Consider the following 20,792-nt stretch of genomic DNA (forward strand, 5'->3'; position numbering starts at 1 on the left):
TATTTATTTTATCATTTTTGTTAAAACTCAAATTTTTCAAATATTTTTCATAAATTTTTTTTTTAAAGTTAATCTTGTGACCAGCTCGTCTCAGAACACAAAGTTTGATCTTTAAATCAATCAAATCTTGTGTGCAGTTCATATTTATATTATATTGTCACTAATTAAAACCTTGTGTAACAAGTTTTATTTGGGACAAATTACAAATGAGAGAGAGAGAGAGAGAGAGAGTTGACTGCTGCAGGAGGGAAAGTAGAAAAAGGTAGAGAGGGTGGGCCAGGGCTACACCAGCACGTGACAGGTGGATGGAAAGCCAAAGCTTACCACACCACCACACCGAGAAAGCGAAAGCTTACACCCGGTCTGTTGCCTTTGTCTCTTTGCCCTGCACACCATTTTATTTTACTATTTCCCATTTTTTAAATAAATTATAATCTTCGAAATCAATCTGGAATTATGAGAATATTATCAGTAGATCGATTTCTGTCAAAGTTTCATAAAAACGGATCAGTAGTTTATCGATTCCGATTAATCACACGATGATGATTAAAAAGAAATTAAAATATCTTTATGAATTTTTCCTGTATCCCGGAAAACTCACAAATAAGTGTAGAGATTTATCGTTAAAGGTTTCGATGGAGTTAAAAACAGAACAAAACAAGATAAATCGTATTTAATTTTGTCCATTTTTCCACGTGATTTTTTATCTTTATGCTCTTAGACAATCTTCCCCACTCACAGACAGTTACAGTGAAATAAAGCTTCCATTCTCCTCTGAAAGAATATTTTTTTTTGCTTTTGCTTTCAAGTTGCAGTCCAACCATGGCTGCCCTTTGAGTTTAGCTTTCCAAAAAGCACAAGAATATATTCCAGAAGGGCAAAAATAAAAACACAGAGAAAAATAACTAGAATAATACTATTCATATCATATTTTTATACCATTTTAGATGAGAAAACTTCTTCGTATACCATAATTATCATTTAATTAACTAATTTTTTTTAATTATTAGTTTATTAAATAATAAACTAAATTTAAAAATCTGATTAATTCAAAGAATATGATATGAAAATATAATACAAAAACATAGTTACTCAAATAAATATAAAAAAAAACGTCAGTTTCAAGTTGTCACTAGATTGTCTTCTTGTGTTATGCAAACTACAACCAGAAAGCAAACCAGAAGCTGACTTGTGGAGAAGAGAGAAGAGAAGAAGAAACTCCATCTCTTTCGTGTGTCAGTCACTAAGATTTTCAGGCACCTCTGAAACTGCCGACTGTTGGATTCACCGAGTGGTTCACAAAACTTTGGGGTTTACTGAAGCAATAGGCAGGTCAGTGTGTTTTTTTATTTATTTATTTTTTATATTTTGTTGGGTTTTGCTTAAATTTGTTTCTGTTTAATAATTATCTGAGTTGGTTTTTCTTTTGGTCGAAAACTTGCTGTTTGTGTTGTAGTTTGAAAGTTTTCCTTTCTTTTGTTGGAGGGGATTTGTATGTTTTTATTGGAGCAGTTTTTGGTGAATATTTACTTTCTTTTGAAGTTGAAGTAACAATCATTTGTTTAGTAAAATTGTAACCAACGAAATCTTGACGTACCGGTGTGGTGTGGTTAGTAGTAGGCCAATGACTCGTATTTCTGAACGTATCTATCTTGTTAATTTGTTTTCACAGGATTTGGAAAAGCAATAGCTTGTGGATTTGTATATCATCGTTATTTTCCTGGATTTGTTTGGATCTCAAAGTCACATTGAGCTGTTTGTTCAATCTTCAATCCATTGAGCTAAGGTAACATTCTTTGATTCCTGCATAAACTTGTGTTCCGATGCGAAATCGATAAAACAGAATGTTCAGTTGGAATTTGATAAACGAAGACTTGAATTTCTTATATTTTGATCATATGTTTATATATGTTTTATTTATATATCATTGTATATGGTTTTGGGAAGCTGAATGCAGTAACTGGAACTGCTATGGCAAAACGCTCTCTCTGTTCTCTGCCTTTGGTTCTTGCTATCATTATATTTTCAGTTCATGATTCCGAACAGCACCAATCCTCCGAAGCTCAGACCCTTTTGAGAATTACGCGACTCCTAAACCTTCCAACCGTCTTGAAAAGCTTGAATAACTACACAGATTTTTGCAACTTTGAAGTGAATTCTTCTTTTGCGGTCTCATGCTACGAAGGGAACATAACCCAGCTGCATATAATCGGCAAAAAACCTGCTCCTTTGTTGCCCCGAAACTTTTCAATTGATTCCTTTGTAACAACTCTGGTTAAGCTTCCGAGCTTGAAGGTCCTCACATTGGTCTCTCTTGGTTTATGGGGAAACTTGCCTGGTAAAATCGCGCGTTTATCATCACTCGAAATACTTAATGTGACTTCAAATTTCTTGTATGGCACCATCCCTCCAGAGCTTTCCTCTCTAACAAGCCTCCAGACGCTTATACTCGATGACAACATGTTTTCTGGACTGCTTCCAGAAGGGCTGGGTTCACTTCCGGTTTTATCTGTTTTGAGTTTGAAGAAGAACTTGTTCAATTCATCCTTGCCGAGTTCATTGAGTGAGTTGGAAAGTCTTAGACTTCTCGGGCTTTCTCATAACCACTTCTATGGGGAACTGCCTGATTTTAGTCGTTTGACGAACCTTCAAGTTCTTGAAGTGGGAGATAATGCTTTTGGACCTCAGTTTCCGAAACTTGGGAAAAAGTTGGTCACCCTTGTACTGAGAAAGAACAAATTTCGGTCTTCCATCCCTCCTGAATTGAGTTCCTATTATCAGCTACAATGTCTAGACGTTTCTTCCAACATGTTCGTGGGGCCATTTCCTCCATCGCTGCTATCTCTTCCTTCGATTACTTACCTTAATTTTTCAGGAAATAAATTCACAGGAATGCTTTTCGAAAATTCATCTTGCAATGCTGAACTTAAAGTTGTGGATTTATCCTTGAATCTTTTGACTGGAAGCTTGCCAAAATGTCTTGAGTCGGATTCTAAGAACAAGGTTTTCCTGTATGCAAGCAATTGTTTAGCTACTAGTAATCAAAATCAACATCCGCTTCCATTTTGCCACAATGAGGCGTTAGCTGTTGGAATAGTACCTGACCGAAGCAAGCGAAAGCAAGCCTCCAAAGCAGCCCTTGCCTTGGGTATAATTGGAGCACTTTTCGGAGGTGTTCTACTTGTCGGTCTAATCTTCTTCGTAAATAGAAGAATGAATACCAACAAGACAATGAAGAAATCTCCAACAAGATCAATAACAGAGAATGCATCAAGTGGATATACCTCAAAGTTACTATCAGATGCAAGTAAGTTCTCATCTCTCTGTCGCTCACACACGCGCACACTCGCATACACGCAAAAATAAATGATGAGAAAGGAAAAACATAAGTACTGGATGTTGATTGGTTAAATTTTCCAGTTTATTCAAAATGTCTGATCGTCTGATATTCTGCTTATGCCTAAAGGATATATATCTCAAACAATGAAGACGGGAGCGCTTGGCCTTCCAGGTTATCGAACCTTTTCACTCGAGGAACTTGAGGACGCTACACAAAACTTTGATACATCTACTTTCATGGGTGAAGGCTCACATGGACAGGTACATAACATAAACCTTTTAATTTCAAGTGGTATTGAGCTTTTGAATGCAGTTTTGTGTGATTAACTATGAATCACATCGTAGAATTAGAATTTCTTCCGATCTTAAATTAATGGTCGTTAGCTGGTGTTTTTGTTCCTTTTGTGGTTTCAGATGTACAGAGGCCAGTTGAAGGATGGTTCTTTTGTTGCCATCAGATGTTTGAAAATGAAGGGAAGTCACAGCACTGAAATTTTCATGCACCATATAGAGCTAATTATGAAACTACGGCATCGCCATTTGGTCAGCGCACTTGGACACTGCTTTGAGTGTTACTTGGATGATTCGAGCGTCAGCAGAATATTTCTTGTCTTCGAATATGTACCAAATGGCACACTTCGGAGCTGGATATCCGGTAACTCATCATGAAATCTTTTATTTAGTTTCTCCACCATGACCTTTTCTTTTGATTTCACACATTTATCTGGAATTTTCCGTTCTGTTTTTTTCTCTTCGGAAGGGGGACATCCCAGACGATCACTTGCGTGGACACAACGCATAGCAGCTGCAATAGGCGTAGCAAAGGGCATTCAGTTTTTGCACACGGGTATCATGCCTGGTGTATTTTCAAATAATCTTAAAATAACAGACATTTTACTGGATCAGAATTTTGTTGCGAAAATTAGCAGTTACAACCTTCCTCTGTTAGAAGAAAATATGGAACAGGTAAAACATTATGTTGTAATTAATTCATTGGGGGATTGTCCATTCGATTTCTCGAGGCAAATCATTATGCACTGGTTTTCAGATATGCTCCTCCTCGCCGGGTGGTCATGGAGGCTCTTCAAGCGGATCTGTAACTTCCAGTACCGGTGCAAGGTCTGCAATGAAAATATTCAATCATTTTAAGCTACATGTATACTAAAACACTTAAATGCACCATTCATAGGAACTTTTTAATTTTAATTACTTTTGATCATAATCTTAGCACGCCTTTGTTCTTGTCGACACCTTGTCACCTCTCGCTACCTTCACAGTATTGCATTGTAAACATTGTGCTATGTTGGTTGACAGGAAGAAAGAAGACGATAGGACTGATGTTCATGACTTTGGAGTAATATTGCTGGAAATGATCAAAGGGAGACCGGTGAAGTCTGAGGTTCAAATCGAGGTTTTAGAAGATCTGGTAAAAGAAACTTGCTTTTCTTATATTTTCTTCAAAAGATCCATTTTAATTTTTCAGGAAACAAGATCTTTCAATATCTCCCATGCCGCCTGCAATACTCTCACAGACCTTATGGTTTTTCGACCTTTCATGGAAGACTTAGTGTTGGCTAATTTGACAACTGAGCTTTCAAATTCTTAAACCAATCCCTTCAACCATAAAGCTTCCTTTCCTTCTTATTATGTAAATGCTTAGGTTTCCTCTAAATTCTGGCCATTACTCAGATCGAACTCTAAAAAACTTGCACTGATATCCTTATTACTTCCGAAAATAGTTCATCTTTTTTCCTTTGCCAGGAACGGTAATATACTAATATGGGAAATAAGTAGTTAACTTATAAATATTCGTTGATGATATGCAGCTACAAGTGGCCCTAACAGCTGATGATGAAGCTCGAAGAAGCGTAGTTGATCCACGGGTTAAGCAGACGTGCTTGGATCAGTCAGTGAAGACAATGATGGAAATTTGTGTTCGATGTCTACGCAAGGATCCAGCAGAAAGGCCTTCTATTGAGGATGTTCTGTGGAACTTGCAGTATGCTGAACAAGTTCAGGATGCATGGCAAGGAGGAGAATCCCAGAGCAGTGAGGGCTCTCCGGTTTCACCTTCACAACCTCCACGCCTCACCTTTTAGTTGTGAGTTACTGGAGTTTTATTTTTATTTTTTATGCTTGAGAATTCATGCCACAGCTAGCTACACAAAGAGAATTAAGGACTTCCGCCGAGAAAGATGTTGCATTACTCATATCCGGCATCATAGGTTACTGAAGACCTTAAAGGGATCAACTGATGGCGAACCATGCCTTGCCGGCTGGTGATCTATGTTCTGCAGCAGTTTAGAGATTTCTTGGTTTTTAGGTCACAACTGTAAATTAAGGAGTGTAAACGTTCTTTACCTTTTATTCAAATTTCTTGGTTTACAAGGGATCATATATGTTTTCAGCGTACTACATATACTAAGCAAACGTTCTTTACCTTTTATTCCCATCTATCCTTCTCTCATTCTCCTTCTAAGTCTGTAAATTTTCTCTTTATATATATATGCTTTTTTTTTTTCAGTATGCCAAATATGTGTTTGTTTGTTTGCTACACACTCATTGTGGGTGGGTCGCCCTACTAATCCGAGTAGCTTAGGGCGTGCTTAAGGATCTCATATCACCATATGGTGGTGAACATATTTCAAATACCATGCCTTACTTTATCAAGGATCCATTACCCATCAATCACCTTAATGCTTGCTTAGTTACAAGCCTACATTACCAGACTAGGCCTTTATATAATGGGGTGTGCTATCCACACATCCCAAATTACTTCTCACACACCCTTGTTAATTTCTATCTTTTGATATTCTTCAATTCATCTGATCCGACGGCCGAAAATTAGAAGGGTGTGTGAGAAGTAAAATAGGGTGTGTGGATATCACATCCCTATATAATTCTATTTTAGCATAAATTTAGATTGTGTTAAAGCTATAAAAAGAATAAAAAAAAGCACATAGAGAGAAATAAAATTTGTAACATTTTTCGTTTAATATAGAATGTGTCATTTTTTAACATTTTGCTTTGACCATAAAAATTTAAGAACGACCAGTGTCGCATATATTATCAATAGAACATAATGACATGTTATGTTTTCATCATATCAGACTTAATATTTGTGCATGTTTTCTTCATTAAAACATAAACATCTTGCTCAGTATTTCTCTATTAATTTTTTTATTAACTACAGGTAAAAGATTATGCATGACATGTGCACCCATGCACTTTGAGGTTTTCCGCATCCCACACGCTGCGGGCAATACAAATCTTGTGCCTGCCTGCCTTTCCATGATCGAAGACTACCTTCCACAAGTTCCATACAAGTGCCATTTAATAGGATAAATTAACAAAACCACTTTTCATAAAACTAATTAAGATTTTAATATGATAAATTAAACAACTACTTCTCATAAAACTTACTGAAATTTTCACGTCATTTGATGTGTTATAAATAAAAGTAGATGATGTGATTGATATATTTCACGGACTATATTAATAAAAACTAATTTCACGTATTATACGTTAAATAAAATAGTAATGTCAAGTATTCCAAATATACCCAAAAATTACTCCGCTGGTCCTTGCACGCGGACCTCAGACACACCATGCAGCTACCACTCACATTTCACTCACTCAATATCCATCAACTTCACCAACCATAACGTCTCTCTCTCTCTCTCTCTCGGAAAGAAAAAAAAAAAGCTTAGCACATCAGGTTGCCAACTATTTCACGAGACAAACGTGCACTGCTAGCTCCGGCAGTTTCCTTATAAGCACCAAACTCACCACCCTTCTCTTTTGCTCCCCCCTCCCTTAGCTTATTAAATCTCTAATTAAATTACCCTTAATTTATACCTTCCTACACACCTATAGCCCAACTTGTTAATTAGCTAGTCCTTCCAATATTATTTCCAGTAATTACTTGATGGCTGATCAGCCAGTACAAGGAGATAATGGCAAGTCTGAGGGCCGAAGGAAGGGCACTTCCAGCGGCGGGGGAGGAAAGCGTGCTTCTATGAAGGCGGCAGTCAGAACGACAACAATAACTAGTAATGCAGTAGGTTCAGGTAGTGGTGCAGCTCCATGTGGGGCGTGCAAGTTTTTGAGGAGGAAGTGCATAAGCGGGTGCATATTCGCACCCCATTTCGGTTCAGACCAAGGAGCTGCACGCTTTGCCGCGGTGCACAAGGTGTTTGGGGCGAGTAATGTGTCGAAGCTTTTGTTGCACATTCCCTTGAACCGCCGGCATGACGCTGTCGTTACCATCACCTACGAGGCTCAAGCTAGGCTCTCCGACCCCGTTTACGGTTGTGTCTCCACCATACTTGCTTTGCAACAACAGGTTTCATAACTCGTATATTAACATGTTTATTTCATCCATTATCTCTACACGTACAAATTATCTCTCTCTAATCTGTTGCCTTCATGGAAATTATTGGCCTATTAATTCTTGTGGAGGAGGAGATCTTTTTGCAAGTAGAGGAAAATCACTATAATAATAATGGAGCACGTCAGTTTTCAAGATGTAACATTGAGAAAAGAAAGACAGTTTTAAATAGCTAATACATGTATGTAATGATCAGGAAAATACGTAAGAGTCGTTTTAAATGTCTTAATTGACAATTACTTTTATGTGGTGACAAGTTCTTAAGATGAGACTAAAAAACTTAAAACTTATTACAATATGGAAGTTATATATAACTATCTTTAACTAGCCGAAGTTGGGACCGAATTTTTTTAAAAACTAGTGAAGATTATTACTATATAGGGTATCACTTCATAGAGGTTTTACAATAGATGTTTTCTTAAACAATCATTTCTTTTGAAAACTAAGTTGCTTGGTGGATAGATTAACACAATATTTCTTTATTACGATTACGAACCTTTCCATAAGTTAACACTAATTGATATCCTACAAACAATACTAATTAATTATTGCTTAACTATAAGCTTTGTCACCTTTTGAACATCTTTTACTGACATCAAAAGTATTGCATATATTCAACAAATTGTATTTATTGTTGCACTCGAGGTTTGTCATATGAATGACGTATCGATAAGAAAACAAGTTTACTTTAACGTTCATGAAGATGACGTGAGTTGTCATGACCGGAAGGCTTCAGTTAAGATGCAAATCACCAGTAAAACAGTCAAACCATACACACACATACACTCATTGAAACGTATACGTATGGCTAACTGATATGATATATAGTTTAACTGTTGTGACATGAATATCGTGCAGGTTGCATCTTTGCAAGGCGAGCTAGCAATGGTGCAAACTCAGCTGTTAAACAGCAGGTTTGCAATTGCAAATGCTCTCCAAATCACTTCGCAGCAGCAGCAACAGCAACAGCACGAGCAGCAGCAAATGAACATGGCACTAATGCTACAGCCTGCTTACTCCAACAACACCTCCGCCTCCACTAACCTTATCAACATGAGCAGCTTGACCTCGAGCTTGGACATCGACGCGGCGCCATCTTCACAGAGCTTCATGGAGCCTCTTCAGCTTTCGAGGCCATCCCAAGATGATGAAGATGATGAGGAAGAGAGTCGAGTTCCCCTCTTGTTCGCCAATAATGGATATTAGTTTAGAATTTTCTCTGCCTTATTTTCCTTGTCTAAACTTTCTATATTTTTCATGCAAACTCTTCAAAGTTCGCTTGCTATCATCTATATCGATCGTTATGGTCAAACTATACTCTCTCATTTTTTTCCCAGTTCGCCATATATGTCCTAGAGTAAGATTTTACACCCTTCATATCTAAAACGGGTCACAAGGTTTTAATTTTCTCACGTCCTACCAGGAAGTTTGCAAAACCATATCAATAAATGCTTGTCATCTATTTAACCGTTTTGATCCTCCGTTAAATTGATGGCCTTGCAAAGGTGGAATTAGTTTTTAGATTGCATAGAAGCCACAATTGGACCATTGTGACCGAACTGTGTGATTGTTTGTCGTTATGAGAGAAGCCAGCTCCATAATGATCACTTTAGTACATGTGGTGTAAATGTTGCTTCTGCCTGCATCGACCAATAAATAGGTCAAAGTTATCAATTTAACGAAGGAACAAATGGTCGAGTAACCATAAAACATAAATGGATATGATTTCAAACATCAAGGTCAATGTGAGAAATTAAAAGTTTGAGATTTTTTATTTTTTATTTTTTGAACAAAGAGATGCGTTCTTAAAACCATTTGAAATTTGGAGGGCTTGAAATATTGTGAGCCCTGAAATCTTTGTGAGAGAATATAGTATACGAACACGTACCTGAAATTTAAAAGTGAAATGACTTTTGCACACATTTTTTCTCCTCATACACGTCTCTGCTTATTTTTGCCCCGTGATTATTCTTTACTCCATTTGATCCAAACATAAAAAATAAAAAGATTTGCAAAAAAGAGAAACAAGTGCGTGAAAATCATTTGCTTATCTTTTTTTTTTTTTTTGAACAAACGATATTATCTACACTAAGAGGGAGGAGAATAGGCTTAACCTCATAATAGGCTAGTAATAATGTGGTTCAAATGCACATTTGGCAAAAATCAAACCTAAGACCTCTCACTTACAAGTGAAGAGAAATACCACCGTAGTACTAATTGGCAATCATTTTCTTATCTTAGAATGCCTAAAAATAACTAACGATGCGGAAACATTAATCATATGGTAAAGTGTCTTTTGGTTAGAATGGCTAAATATCAATGTTCGTTGTGTGAATTATTATTCCGATGATCAAGTCAATTAGCCGTTTAATTCAAAAAACTTATTAACAAGGATGGTTGTATCTGGCCCGTAGCTTACGCGAGTCTTGCAAAGGTACTTGCCCCTACGGGCCTGCAATGCGACTTCGCACCTGCCCGATTAGGCAGGCGTGCGTACTCCCACACTTTTCGTTGTTTCCAGATTGCAAGAAACATGAAAACCACATTTTCCACCAACTAGATTGTAATATTTTCACTTTCACAGTTGTTCTGTATTCATATCTTTACAATACTAGCACATCAGAACTATCAAATAAGAAAAAGAGTGAAAAAAATGGAATTTTACTAGATCGAATGCGTATTGCATTCGCAAACTTTATGGCTATTGGATCACTATCGAAATGACTCGAACAAAAAATCGGCTCTCACGTATGATGCATCAAAATGTGCTTACAAGACCTATACCCAGCTCCTCGGCAAGCTCATCCCATACAGGAAGAAGTGTGAGTACAACAAGGAACACGGCCGCTGTAACAATTGTTTTCCTCCACGTTCCAACCTCTGTTACATCATTCAGACACGGTTTCTCGGGAGTCCTCTGAACATTTACATGATAAAAAAATGCCATGAGATGGAGGTTTTTTTTATCCTTTTCCGGTAGCAGAAAGAGGATTTTTGGAAGCATGAAACCACAATTTATAAATTCTTATTTGCAAACCTGGCATATGAGCACATAGAGTCCCCATGGAAGTGACAGAGGTCCGCCAAGCTGAAAGGAAAAGGGAAAAAAAAAGAAAAAAAGAATCAAACTTAACGAACCTCGGAAGTTGGAACAACTGTTATTACAGAGATGATATTGGAACACATGAAAAACCTAATGCAAGCAACTTAATGTTTGAAGCAAAACAATAGCACGTTATTTTTAAGTCGTAAAAGTTAGGCATACCACTCCCAATCCAAGCATGGTGTATGTCGTCAAGCCAAAGGCAACTAGCGCATTTTTTCCAAAAGCGCCCTACAATACCAGAGATATACCATATGCCACATTAGAATCCAGCTATCATCACTGCTGAATGTCTACCTTAGGCAACTTCAAAGGAAAAAACAACTAAAACAAATTAAATATAGATTTGACGAAATCATCATAAAAAGAAAACAGAGAGAGAAATTATGTGCACAATTTGCAAATTCACCTGCACAGCTCTTCCACCGTCAAGACAGCCCACTGGAAGCATATTAAAAGCTGTTGTTGTCAACCCACACCTGCAATGTTAAACTTGATTCATGAGTATGTTACGCATTGCAATGAAATTATTAAGCAACTAGTCCAGAAATAGAACCAGCCAGCAATCACAAGAGGATGAATTGGAACAGTCGCAGCATGCATTGATCTGCATGTTTAGGATGGTAACATGTCAATATGAATGTATGACGTGAAAGCTGAAACAAATCGAAATTCCTGCAATAGATGTCTCTTAGCTCACATACAAACAAGGTGGTCAGTTTAACAGTGCTACAGAGGCAAGGGAAGGACATACGCATAACCAAGAGTGGCTCTACTGATGAGTCCAAGAAGCAAAGAACCTTGAAACAGCGTGCTCGGAACCTGCACCAACTCTCCTGTGGCATTGGGATTAGATGAGAGCAGCAGGCCAACAGCAAACATTGACAATGACAACGCAGCACCAGCAAAAGGACCCGCCAGTGATATGTCGACTTTTGTGCTCCGATCAGGAAGAATGGATTTAAACTACAAAACCAGTGACCGATGAGAAGAAATTCTCTGAATCACAAAACAAGAAAGATAAGAGGGTCTAGGCGCACATATACCTAGTTCGAGCAAAGGTATCTAGGTCAAACTACTGCATCAAATACAACATACCTATAGCTACAACCATCACATAAATATAAAAGTCCTAGCTTATTCAAACATACAATATGGGAGAAATTAAAAAGTCAGAATAGAATAAGCCACCACTGTCTTAAATAAAATGTGTAACTTCGTGTGTAGGATGGAGAGTGGCAGGGGGAAGAAATAGATTACAAAGATCAAATTTACATTATTCATTCAGGAATGATTCACTCCTCAGATCGTATACTAAACAATGTAGACAAGTCTCTTAAATGGACATGTTTCAAATTGCTATACTTGGATAATTAGAGGTAGAGGTACCTGAGTGATGGCGCCAAAGCTACCAAGAGTAATATTAGGAATGAAGAAAGGAATGCTAAGTTTTACTTTGTTTGGGAAAGCAGCCAAAAAATGCCCAACTTCCTGCATGCAATTGACTCCATCATAATCATATTCAAATAAGAACAAAAGTAAAATTCAAATAGAAGATCACAATTTACAGAATATGGACTAATTTGTCAAAACTCAAAAAAAATCATTTGGAGAAGGTTAAAATTGACAGAATTTTTTTGAAAAAGAAATTGACGTAATTTTCACACAATACATATGCTAGTCATCATATACTCACTTGAAACTGACAAAATTGAGCATCTAGTTCATTTTATTCATAAGCATGCCCCTCACATATGAGCATGTTCATTTTATTTGCAAACATCAAATCACACATTATACATAACAATGTAAAGAAACATTACAATTAATCAGCTCTCTCTTGCATATGCATGGGGTTAAAAATTTCACTTGATGGAAACGAAAGAGCATAGTGCTAAAGCCAATATATATTGTATCCATGTATATAGCATGAAACAATACATTTTTAAGTTTGAACCAAAACACAGGAAACAGCAATACATCTCACTCACATGAAACAGCAAAACCCCCAGAACACCATATGCTAAGGGCAAAGCGGAATCTACATACGGGGATAGCAACTCCATATCTGGTGGGTCAACGGCATTTGGGTCTGTGAAGTATTTCACCACCTCTGGCGGAAGTTTATTTATCTGTTGATAAAATGCGATATTAAGTAGTTAATCTAAAAATGAGAAAGAACTCAATTGTTGATAGACCCATTTATAACATCACGAAATATATTCATAAGTAGAAGTAAGTTGGTGTACGGTACCTGAGATGCAATTCCTAACTCCACAGATGATCCAATTGTTAGAAGGAATAACAAGAAAGCAATTACATATTGCCAAAGTGTGGTTGGCCCTGGTTCTGAGACCTCTTTCCGCAGCAAGCCAAAGCTAACACGTGGACCACCACGTGGATCTAGATCTTCTGCATTGGGTTCCTCCACCATAAAAAGGTTGTACTTGTTACCCGTGACCTCAGCCAGTAGACGTTGGAATTTGGCAAATACCTCTTCTCTCTTTCCCCTCAAATTCCCAAGGAAAAGAATGCCCTCACCGAGGTCTCCAAAAGGCTCCTCTTTGGTCACCCAAAAGGTAGAATAACCAAAAAGTGCTTTCTTAATCAGCTTTACATCAGCAGGATCAACCTTCTCGGGTCCAAGGAGTTCCATCAGTTTAAAAGAGTCAACTTGGAAATTATTGTACGCAGGCCCAAGTGGTGATATAGTTGGCGGCTGAAGGACATATTGACACATCAAGCTATTAGAGACAGTGTTATTGTACTAAGTTAGATGTACACCGCTTAGCCGCTTAGAATTAATTCTATCAGTACATATGCAAATATCTGCATTGATAATCAGTTCCCTCACAATTACTATGAATAGAGCATACATAGAAGATTAGCCATAACGGTTATCTGTAACCTATATTCTTACATGAGCATTCAAGGTAAATATATATATATATATATATATATATATATATATATATATAGTATGTGTCAGCATGTGTGTGCGTAATTCAAGGGCCATTCATTGTGTCTTTCACCAATTCATGCACTACAGTCAGTCTTTGAAACTGAGCTCCCAACCGTTGGTGACATTCAATGGTTGAAGCTAACTAGATTCTGTCTATCTCAACTGTTGGAAGTCCAGATGAGGCTCCACCTCCACATATATATGTAGAAAACAAAACGGAAATTTCTCCAACAACAATTCTTAAAACAATCCAACAAAGACACTAACACAGAAAATGAACTCAAAGGCACCCTAGAGTGATGCAAAACTAAACCCACAATTGGGTTGCTACCATTTTTCGTTACGACTATTATCAATGCCATACCGTCATCAACTACGAATTCCACAAAATAAAAACCCGCTGACTAAACTGGAAAGTCAACAAATATAGAACCTTATACTCCTATTTTTGCAGAACCCAAAACCGAATTTTAATTCCTATAGCAATTTCTTCATTAAAAATTCAAACTTGATAACCAAACGCTATAAGGTAACAAAATTAAGAGAAGAACAAGCCAATGCGAATTCAACAACTAATGCAAAAACCCAAATGGATATAAGCAAGAACACATGTAACAAAGTTGAGCAATGTACCCTGGAAGAAACCGATGGAGGTTCAGAGTCATAGTCATTTGCGCGCGTTTTATCTTCGTCTACTTCCGTCGTTGTCACCGCCTTCGTCGCCGTCGTGGAGTCGGTTGACTTATTACCACTACTCCCGCTGCTGCTGCTGCTACTCTCTCCGTCACCGTCACCACTATCGCTAGAACTATAACATCTAAGCCTATCAAAATTCCTACGCGGAACCCAACAAATTCTCTGGGTATTTACACTCGCTCTGCCGCACAAGAAGCATGAAGAATTCTTCCTCCTGGGTTTCTTGGGCGATGGCAGTCTAGGAATTTGGCGGCGGGTTTTGAGGGTGAGGTTGAAATCGAGGGTGCTGAAAGTGCAGCCGGTGAGCGTTCCCATTCAGCTGAATTCACAGAGCTTGAATTTTAAGAGGGTGTGAAATTACAACACCATTTGGAATTTGGAAGGAGAGGAAGGGAAGAAGTCCTGCACTCTTTCACCTAGTTTTTTTTCGCTGTCGCTGAATATGTGAATATCCAATGACTTTTGCTAATATCCCCTTTTTTTTCAATTTTTTCTCATGTTTATTTTTTAAGAGTTGATTTTTCTTAGTAAAAATGTTAGTAATTTATAGAAAAGCATTTAAAATGCTTTCTAGAATAAACACATAATTGGTATTTTTGTAGAAATTACTTAAAGTGCTTTTGGAACCTAAAAATATTTTCTCTAAAAACGCTTTTAATTATTTTAAAAATACATCCAAACGAGCAATAAGTCACATTCTTTTAACGCTAAAACGAGTTTATCTTCAGTAGTCCGTCGTTTTTTTCTTTTGTCAAAAGTAGTCTAGTGTAGTAGGTAATCCAACTTTTATTTCTTGTACTAATAAGTAGTTCGTACTATTGAATAAAACTTGTTAAAATAACTCTATAAAGAGGATGTTGTATGTCTTTACACAAGATTCCATGTAAACAAATCTTAGATTCGTAAATTCATTAGCACTAATATTTTCTTCTTGATAGATATATGCAGTATTTTGAGAAATGAGATAAATAAGACTTCATATGTCTTTTATAATAGTCAATTACGCTAATGAAGTTGAATCTCATTTTTAATGGTTAAACTAAGATTTTGAATCACCTTTGTTGATAATTTTGTTTAGGAATTGTCTATTGTAGCGTTTGTGTTAAAGTCAAAACTTCAGTTAACTTATTGTGTCTCGAGTTTAAATCGTTTTATACTTATAACTTAAAATAATTATTGTTTGCAATAAAAATATGTCGAAAAACATGTCCCAATTTTACAATTGTTGTCTTTTCCGTATAAGACAATGCGTTGTGTCATCTATTTCAATCAGATTTAGGTATCGTTTGGTATGTAAGCGGGACGGGACGGAATGAAGAGGGAGCAAAAATGCTCTCGGATGGAAACAAGGAGGAAGAAGAAGGAGACGGAGAGGTTATAATTTTGTGTTCCACGGATATGGAACGAGTCGTTCCAGGAGATGAGGCGGAATGAAAATTCACCCAAAATTCGTCCCATTGAACAGCGCGTTTCACCCGTTTTAGGCTCACCAAACAAGAGACGGACCTGTCTCACGTACCAAACGGTACATTAAGATACCAAATGTGAAGAATTATTGGGCTTATGTAGACAAATTTAGTGTAAGAAAAGCCCAATGGTAACCATGAATTTGGGCCAGACAAGATCCAAGCCCTTTTCTTCAAGGCCCAAACTTTGAAGCTTTTCCTCCCTCGTTAAGAAATCGTCTCTTCAGAATTTGGAAAAGCTCCTCTACTTTTTATATCGGAGATCAGAGAGAGAGTAATGAGTGTGCGAAGCAATGGGTTCTTCTCCCTCCTCCGCCACTCTCTTCCTCCTCTTCGCTTTCTGTCTCTCTCTTCCGACCCTCTCACCTGCCACCGACCTCAAAGGTATCTATCTCTCTAACGTCGCTCCCATTCGTTCCCTTCCTGCCTTCGATTTGTGTTCGGTGTTTATGGGCCCCTTGCCGCCTGTTTGGTTTCCGAGAAAATTTTAGGAAAATCAATGAAATTTTGATGTTTGATTATGTGGGTTGTTTACTTATTTCCATTTTAATAGAGAAAAAATTGAGCTTTGACTTGCTCTGCATTTATTTGCTGTTAAAATTATTACGTTTTAATCTCCACTTTTGTTGTTTCTTTAATTGTAAGGAAGATAGAGGGTTAGGGTTTTGTTATGCCTCTTTAGGGTTTATTTGGGTTGCTGTATTGCTCGAGTGAAATGTCAAGCTCTTAGCCGGTTAGGGTTTAAAAAATGTCGATTTTTCGGCCTTGAAAGTGGAAAGTTTCAATATTCTAGGTTAGCGTGATACCCTTTTGGGTTTGATCTGATAAAGTATATTGCACCTTACCGGTCGCTGTCGCTATGATTTTGAGTTTTTAATCTGCTATAGCTAAACAGTATGTCCATTGCATTTTTAGGGATTTGAAGAGTTCGAATTTCTCTTTTGTTTCGCTGGTTTGTTGTATATTTGAAACTAACCTTTAGCAATATTGAAATCACAGGTGTTGATATTGAAAACCCAGTACTAGAAGTCATCCCGGTACCTCTTTCCGAGCACTCAGATGTGCCTGGTTCTAAAGATGTTTTATTCTGTGAACGGGCACGAGTTTCTGGGGTATCAAGGTTAAAACTTGGGAGTTATGCAAGTTCACTTAAGATCACTTTGTCTACATCTCTTGGAATCCCAGAGAGCTTGCATAGCAAAATTCAAGTCTGTTTTCATAGGTTAGTGAAATGTCTCATCCTTACTGTACAAGCATTTTGTTTTTTAGGATAATTGTGTTTTATTTATTCTGATTGAGTTATGAGTGCACTGTATGCCTACCCCTCCCTCCATCTCTCTGTTGCTCTTTCCCTTACTCATTTCTCTAGTCGCGCACACACCTTTTTTTTGTGGAATGCTTTGTCTGACTATTGAATTTTGTGCAGGAATAATACGCTTGGATTATGTCAGTGCGAAGAGGATGATTGGAAAAATCTTCAGAAAGGGTTATGGAGCTCTGTCATGTCGCCTTACGATGAAAAATATGTCGATGTCAAGTTCATTGGCAAAATACCTGGCTCTGTCACCATAACTGTTGAAGAAGGTCTGTCAAAAATAAAATAATGTATGGCTGCCTATAATTGTTTATGCTACAATTTTCAGGCTTCAGTGATTATCTTAATTATGTCTATGCAGATTTTCAGAGATGGCGCCTTGTGTTTCTGGCATTGGGATTCACATTTCTATTGTTGGCACCAATTGTCAGCAGTTGGGTACCTTTTTATTATAGCAGTTCAATGATTATAGGAGTATTTCTGGTCATTATAATCATTCTCTTCCAGGTACTTTTTTTATGTGATTCCTATGTATTTTTGTTTTATTTGCATGCTCTTAGGTTTTCTTTGGGTAGTTTGAGTTTCAGATCTCCTCTAAAAAGAATTATAGTCACAGGGTTTTGTGATAATTATCTTTCACCTGCAGTTTTTAGCTTGCAACTTTGTAGAAAATGTTTTGCATTATTGTTTTCTTTAATCTTTTAGGGAATGAAGCTGTTGCCAACTGGAAGGAAAAATGTCCTCTATCTTACCATATATGGATCAGTGGTAACACTTGGTGTCTTGAATTTTACTGTTGCTTCAGAGTTTGTTAACCTCATATAATTTATAGTACTAGTAAATCTTACAATTTATTTGCCTTTGACAGCTTGGAGCAGGATCTTTCCTTGTTCATCAGTTTTCACTGATGGTAAATTCAATTCTTTTGAATTTTGGGCTAAGTGAGGAGATGCATAACCCAGTAAGTGTTGGTTCCCTTAATCTTACTTTCGCAAAATTCTCATAAATATCTAGGCAAATTATTTGCTTCTGATACTTTCTTTTTGGATCGTTGTATTGTCTTGGCTTCTTACCTTGTTGTGTTTTTCTGGTAGGTCTCAATATTTTTACTAGTGGGAATTATCCTTGCGGGAGCTGCATTAGGGTACTGGATTGTGAGGAAGTTTGTCGTCTCAAATGATGGGACAGTAGATGTTGGTATAGCACAATTTGTCAAGTGGGCTATGCGTATCATTGGAATCACCTCCATCTTGCAGGTGTTCTCTCGCATTCCTATTGGTTGTTCTTGATATTCATGACTAAATTGATTATTCTATAGTCTTTTGTTAAAGTTAGTTTTATAAATTGAATGTAATTGCCAAAATATTGTGTTATTGATTCTTTTCATTTCTCTTCTGTTATTAATATAAGCCTTTTCCACTCTTCATTATTTCTCAGAGCTCACTTGATACTCCTTTAGCAATGGGCGCTTTGGTTTCTTACTGGATTATCTGCAAGTTCATTACTTCTCTGAAACGGCGTCTCAAATCGTAAGTCATACATTCTTTACCTGCGTAATTTCTTGGCATTACTGAAGTGAATGCATTTTAGCAGAAATATTTTTTTAACATTTGTGCGGACCTATATTTTTCTTGAAATAAGTTTAGATTTCTGGCTAGGTTTTGTATTTGGAAGGTAAAAATTAGTGGTCCAAGAAAGTTCAGTTAGATGAACGATGCTTCCCTGATCATTAATAAAGGGTTTTGTCACATTAAAACATCTTAGTATTATTCCATGCAGTCATCAGTCGGGTGCTGGGAGTGGGAGTCTTTGGCTGCAGAAGGGAAAACAGGTCAAGGGTAGACAAAGTCGTCCAGAATTTCTTAGCAGGTCTAGCCCACAAGAAAAGAGTTGGAACAGCCGAAAGAGTCTATCTGCTTGGTCTGACTCTCCTGTTAAAGGTATTTTTATTGTATTTGCTGTTACGTTTATACATATTTTGACTGATTTGTTGTTTCAACTACTCAGTAGTTGTTTTTTTATATACTTCAACAAAGAGTTTGGTTGGTTATTTGTTGTGGTTATTCAGAAAAAACTGCGTCGATATACTATCTTTGTTGTTTCGCTGAGTGCTTCATAAAAGTCTTTCACATTTGTGAAAAGTTCTGAACCGCAGTTTGACGCTTTAATTTTTGTTATTTGTCTCTGTTTGTTGCAGGTGTCATGACCCCATCCTCCAGGGCACCTAATCAACAGGAGTACTATTCAACCTTCCACGAGGTGCAGAACCGAAAGAAGTTCACAAAAAAAGAGTGGGATGATTTCACACACGAATCAACCCGCCAAGCTCTAGCAGAATGGGCAGCATCACCTGAAGTCCCTAATTGGCTCATTGAGCATGCTGACCGCATACAGCTCCTTCCAAGCGAGAGTTCAGATGAAACTGTGGGAAGCGCATCAGATTCTACGGATGAGAATGTCGTGGGGAGCACAGATCGATTAGGTTTTCTTAAGTGGCAGTGACTGGCACAGAGTATCCTATTGACTATGGCATCTGCTATTTGAAGTTGGCTTAGGTTGTGTTCTGTAACTGTTGATGTAGGTCACACTAACTTGAACTGCCTTCTTGAAGGAATACGTAGAGAGCTGTATAGAACACCGTAGGAACGACGTAGTTAATTTTTTTGCACCAGTAAACGTTATAGTGAGCGACGTTTTTTCTAAAACTAGTTAACCATGTCATTGGCAGAGCTTGTTGCGTATTTGCTTCAGTCCCGCAATGTTGAATTGAAGTGTGTTTTCACCCCTTTTTAAGTTTTAGCAGCCAACACATATTTATGTAAGAAACGGGATCTTGTGAATTATTATTTATATCTTGTTTATTTTATTTTATTTTTTATCAAAATTTATATCTTGTTTATTGGGAATATTTATATTTTGTTCAATAATTTTTATAATTCAATCAGTTTAAGTTAAATTTGGACATTTCGCTCTACTTTATTTCAGTTGGGTGGTTAAAAAGCAACATATGATTGTAGTAAAGGTGGGAATGCTTCGTTGAATGTGTGGGCACTCGAGAAAGGACATAATAAAAAATGAAAATATTTGAGGTAAAGTAGGAGTGGCTACAATTGAAATTAAGATGAGAGAAAATTAACTAAGGTGTTTTGGACAGTGAATTGAAGACTTACACTATGTTTGGATGAGGAAAATAAACTTGGATTTAGATAAAAGTCAGAATTTATAAATTGACACGCAACAATTCTCTTTTTTGAATTCATAAATATAGAAATTTAGAATTTCCACTTGAAAAAAAAAACTTGGAATTTGAGAACTCAATTCCCAAGTTTGGGAGGGTGTAGTCAATTTGGATTTCATAGGATTTTAATGGACTATTTTAAGTGACAAATCTCAAAGGATTTTAATGGACTTTATAATTCTATATAGATTTTGGAAGATTTGTATAGATTTATATTATAGATTTCTATGGATTTGTATGAATTTTTTCATGGATTTCTTAGGATTTTTATTTGACTTCTCGT

At 37.0% G+C, this 20,792-nt stretch overlaps 4 protein-coding genes across 7 annotated transcripts; 3 read left to right on the forward strand and 1 right to left on the reverse strand.

Moving 5' to 3' along the window:
- Window positions 1–813: 813 nt before the first annotated feature.
- LOC103453904 (probable inactive leucine-rich repeat receptor-like protein kinase At3g03770) lies at window positions 814–5,785 on the forward strand. Of its 4 annotated transcripts, none has more exons than XM_008393497.4 (9): window positions 814–1,332; window positions 1,673–1,786; window positions 1,958–3,307; window positions 3,467–3,600; window positions 3,754–3,994; window positions 4,100–4,305; window positions 4,388–4,458; window positions 4,654–4,765; window positions 5,166–5,785. In XM_008393497.4, the coding sequence occupies exons 3-9, from the start codon at window positions 1,972–1,974 to the stop codon at window positions 5,436–5,438; spliced, it is 2,373 nt and encodes a 790-aa protein (XP_008391719.1). In that variant the 5' UTR covers window positions 814–1,332; window positions 1,673–1,786; window positions 1,958–1,971; the 3' UTR covers window positions 5,439–5,785. The 4 variants fall into 4 exon arrangements, with proteins under 4 accessions (XP_008391719.1, XP_008391718.1, XP_070668349.1 ...); XM_008393496.4 differs by having other exon boundaries at window positions 1,115–1,332; window positions 1,948–3,307; XM_070812248.1 differs by having other exon boundaries at window positions 1,119–1,332; window positions 2,030–3,307.
- A 1,390-nt stretch (window positions 5,786–7,175) lies between these two features.
- LOC103453968 (LOB domain-containing protein 20) lies at window positions 7,176–9,074 on the forward strand. The gene is made up of 2 exons (XM_008393561.4): window positions 7,176–7,684; window positions 8,588–9,074. Exons 1-2 carry the CDS (start codon window positions 7,268–7,270, stop codon window positions 8,933–8,935), a joined length of 765 nt encoding a protein of 254 aa, XP_008391783.1. The 5' UTR covers window positions 7,176–7,267; the 3' UTR covers window positions 8,936–9,074.
- Window positions 9,075–10,274: 1,200 nt separating this feature from the next.
- LOC103453903 (probable zinc metalloprotease EGY1, chloroplastic) lies at window positions 10,275–14,953 on the reverse strand. Its single transcript, XM_008393494.4, has 10 exons — window positions 14,428–14,953; window positions 13,087–13,551; window positions 12,824–12,964; window positions 12,222–12,323; window positions 11,587–11,798; window positions 11,389–11,439; window positions 11,242–11,311; window positions 10,995–11,063; window positions 10,767–10,817; window positions 10,275–10,646 (listed from the first exon to the last, which is right to left on the reverse strand). The coding sequence occupies exons 1-10, from the start codon at window positions 14,803–14,805 to the stop codon at window positions 10,488–10,490; spliced, it is 1,698 nt and encodes a 565-aa protein (XP_008391716.1). The 5' UTR covers window positions 14,806–14,953; the 3' UTR covers window positions 10,275–10,487.
- A 1,219-nt stretch (window positions 14,954–16,172) lies between these two features.
- Window positions 16,173–20,155, forward strand: LOC103453899 (uncharacterized). Its single transcript, XM_008393492.4, has 10 exons — window positions 16,173–16,340; window positions 16,956–17,178; window positions 17,383–17,540; window positions 17,633–17,778; window positions 17,977–18,039; window positions 18,140–18,232; window positions 18,366–18,527; window positions 18,709–18,800; window positions 19,051–19,211; window positions 19,469–20,155. The coding sequence occupies exons 1-10, from the start codon at window positions 16,250–16,252 to the stop codon at window positions 19,771–19,773; spliced, it is 1,494 nt and encodes a 497-aa protein (XP_008391714.3). The 5' UTR covers window positions 16,173–16,249; the 3' UTR covers window positions 19,774–20,155.
- Window positions 20,156–20,792: the final 637 nt, after the last annotated feature.

The sequence above is a fragment of the Malus domestica genome, chromosome 14 (assembly GCF_042453785.1).
Source record: "Malus domestica chromosome 14, GDT2T_hap1".
Taxonomy (NCBI): domain Eukaryota; kingdom Viridiplantae; phylum Streptophyta; class Magnoliopsida; order Rosales; family Rosaceae; genus Malus; species Malus domestica.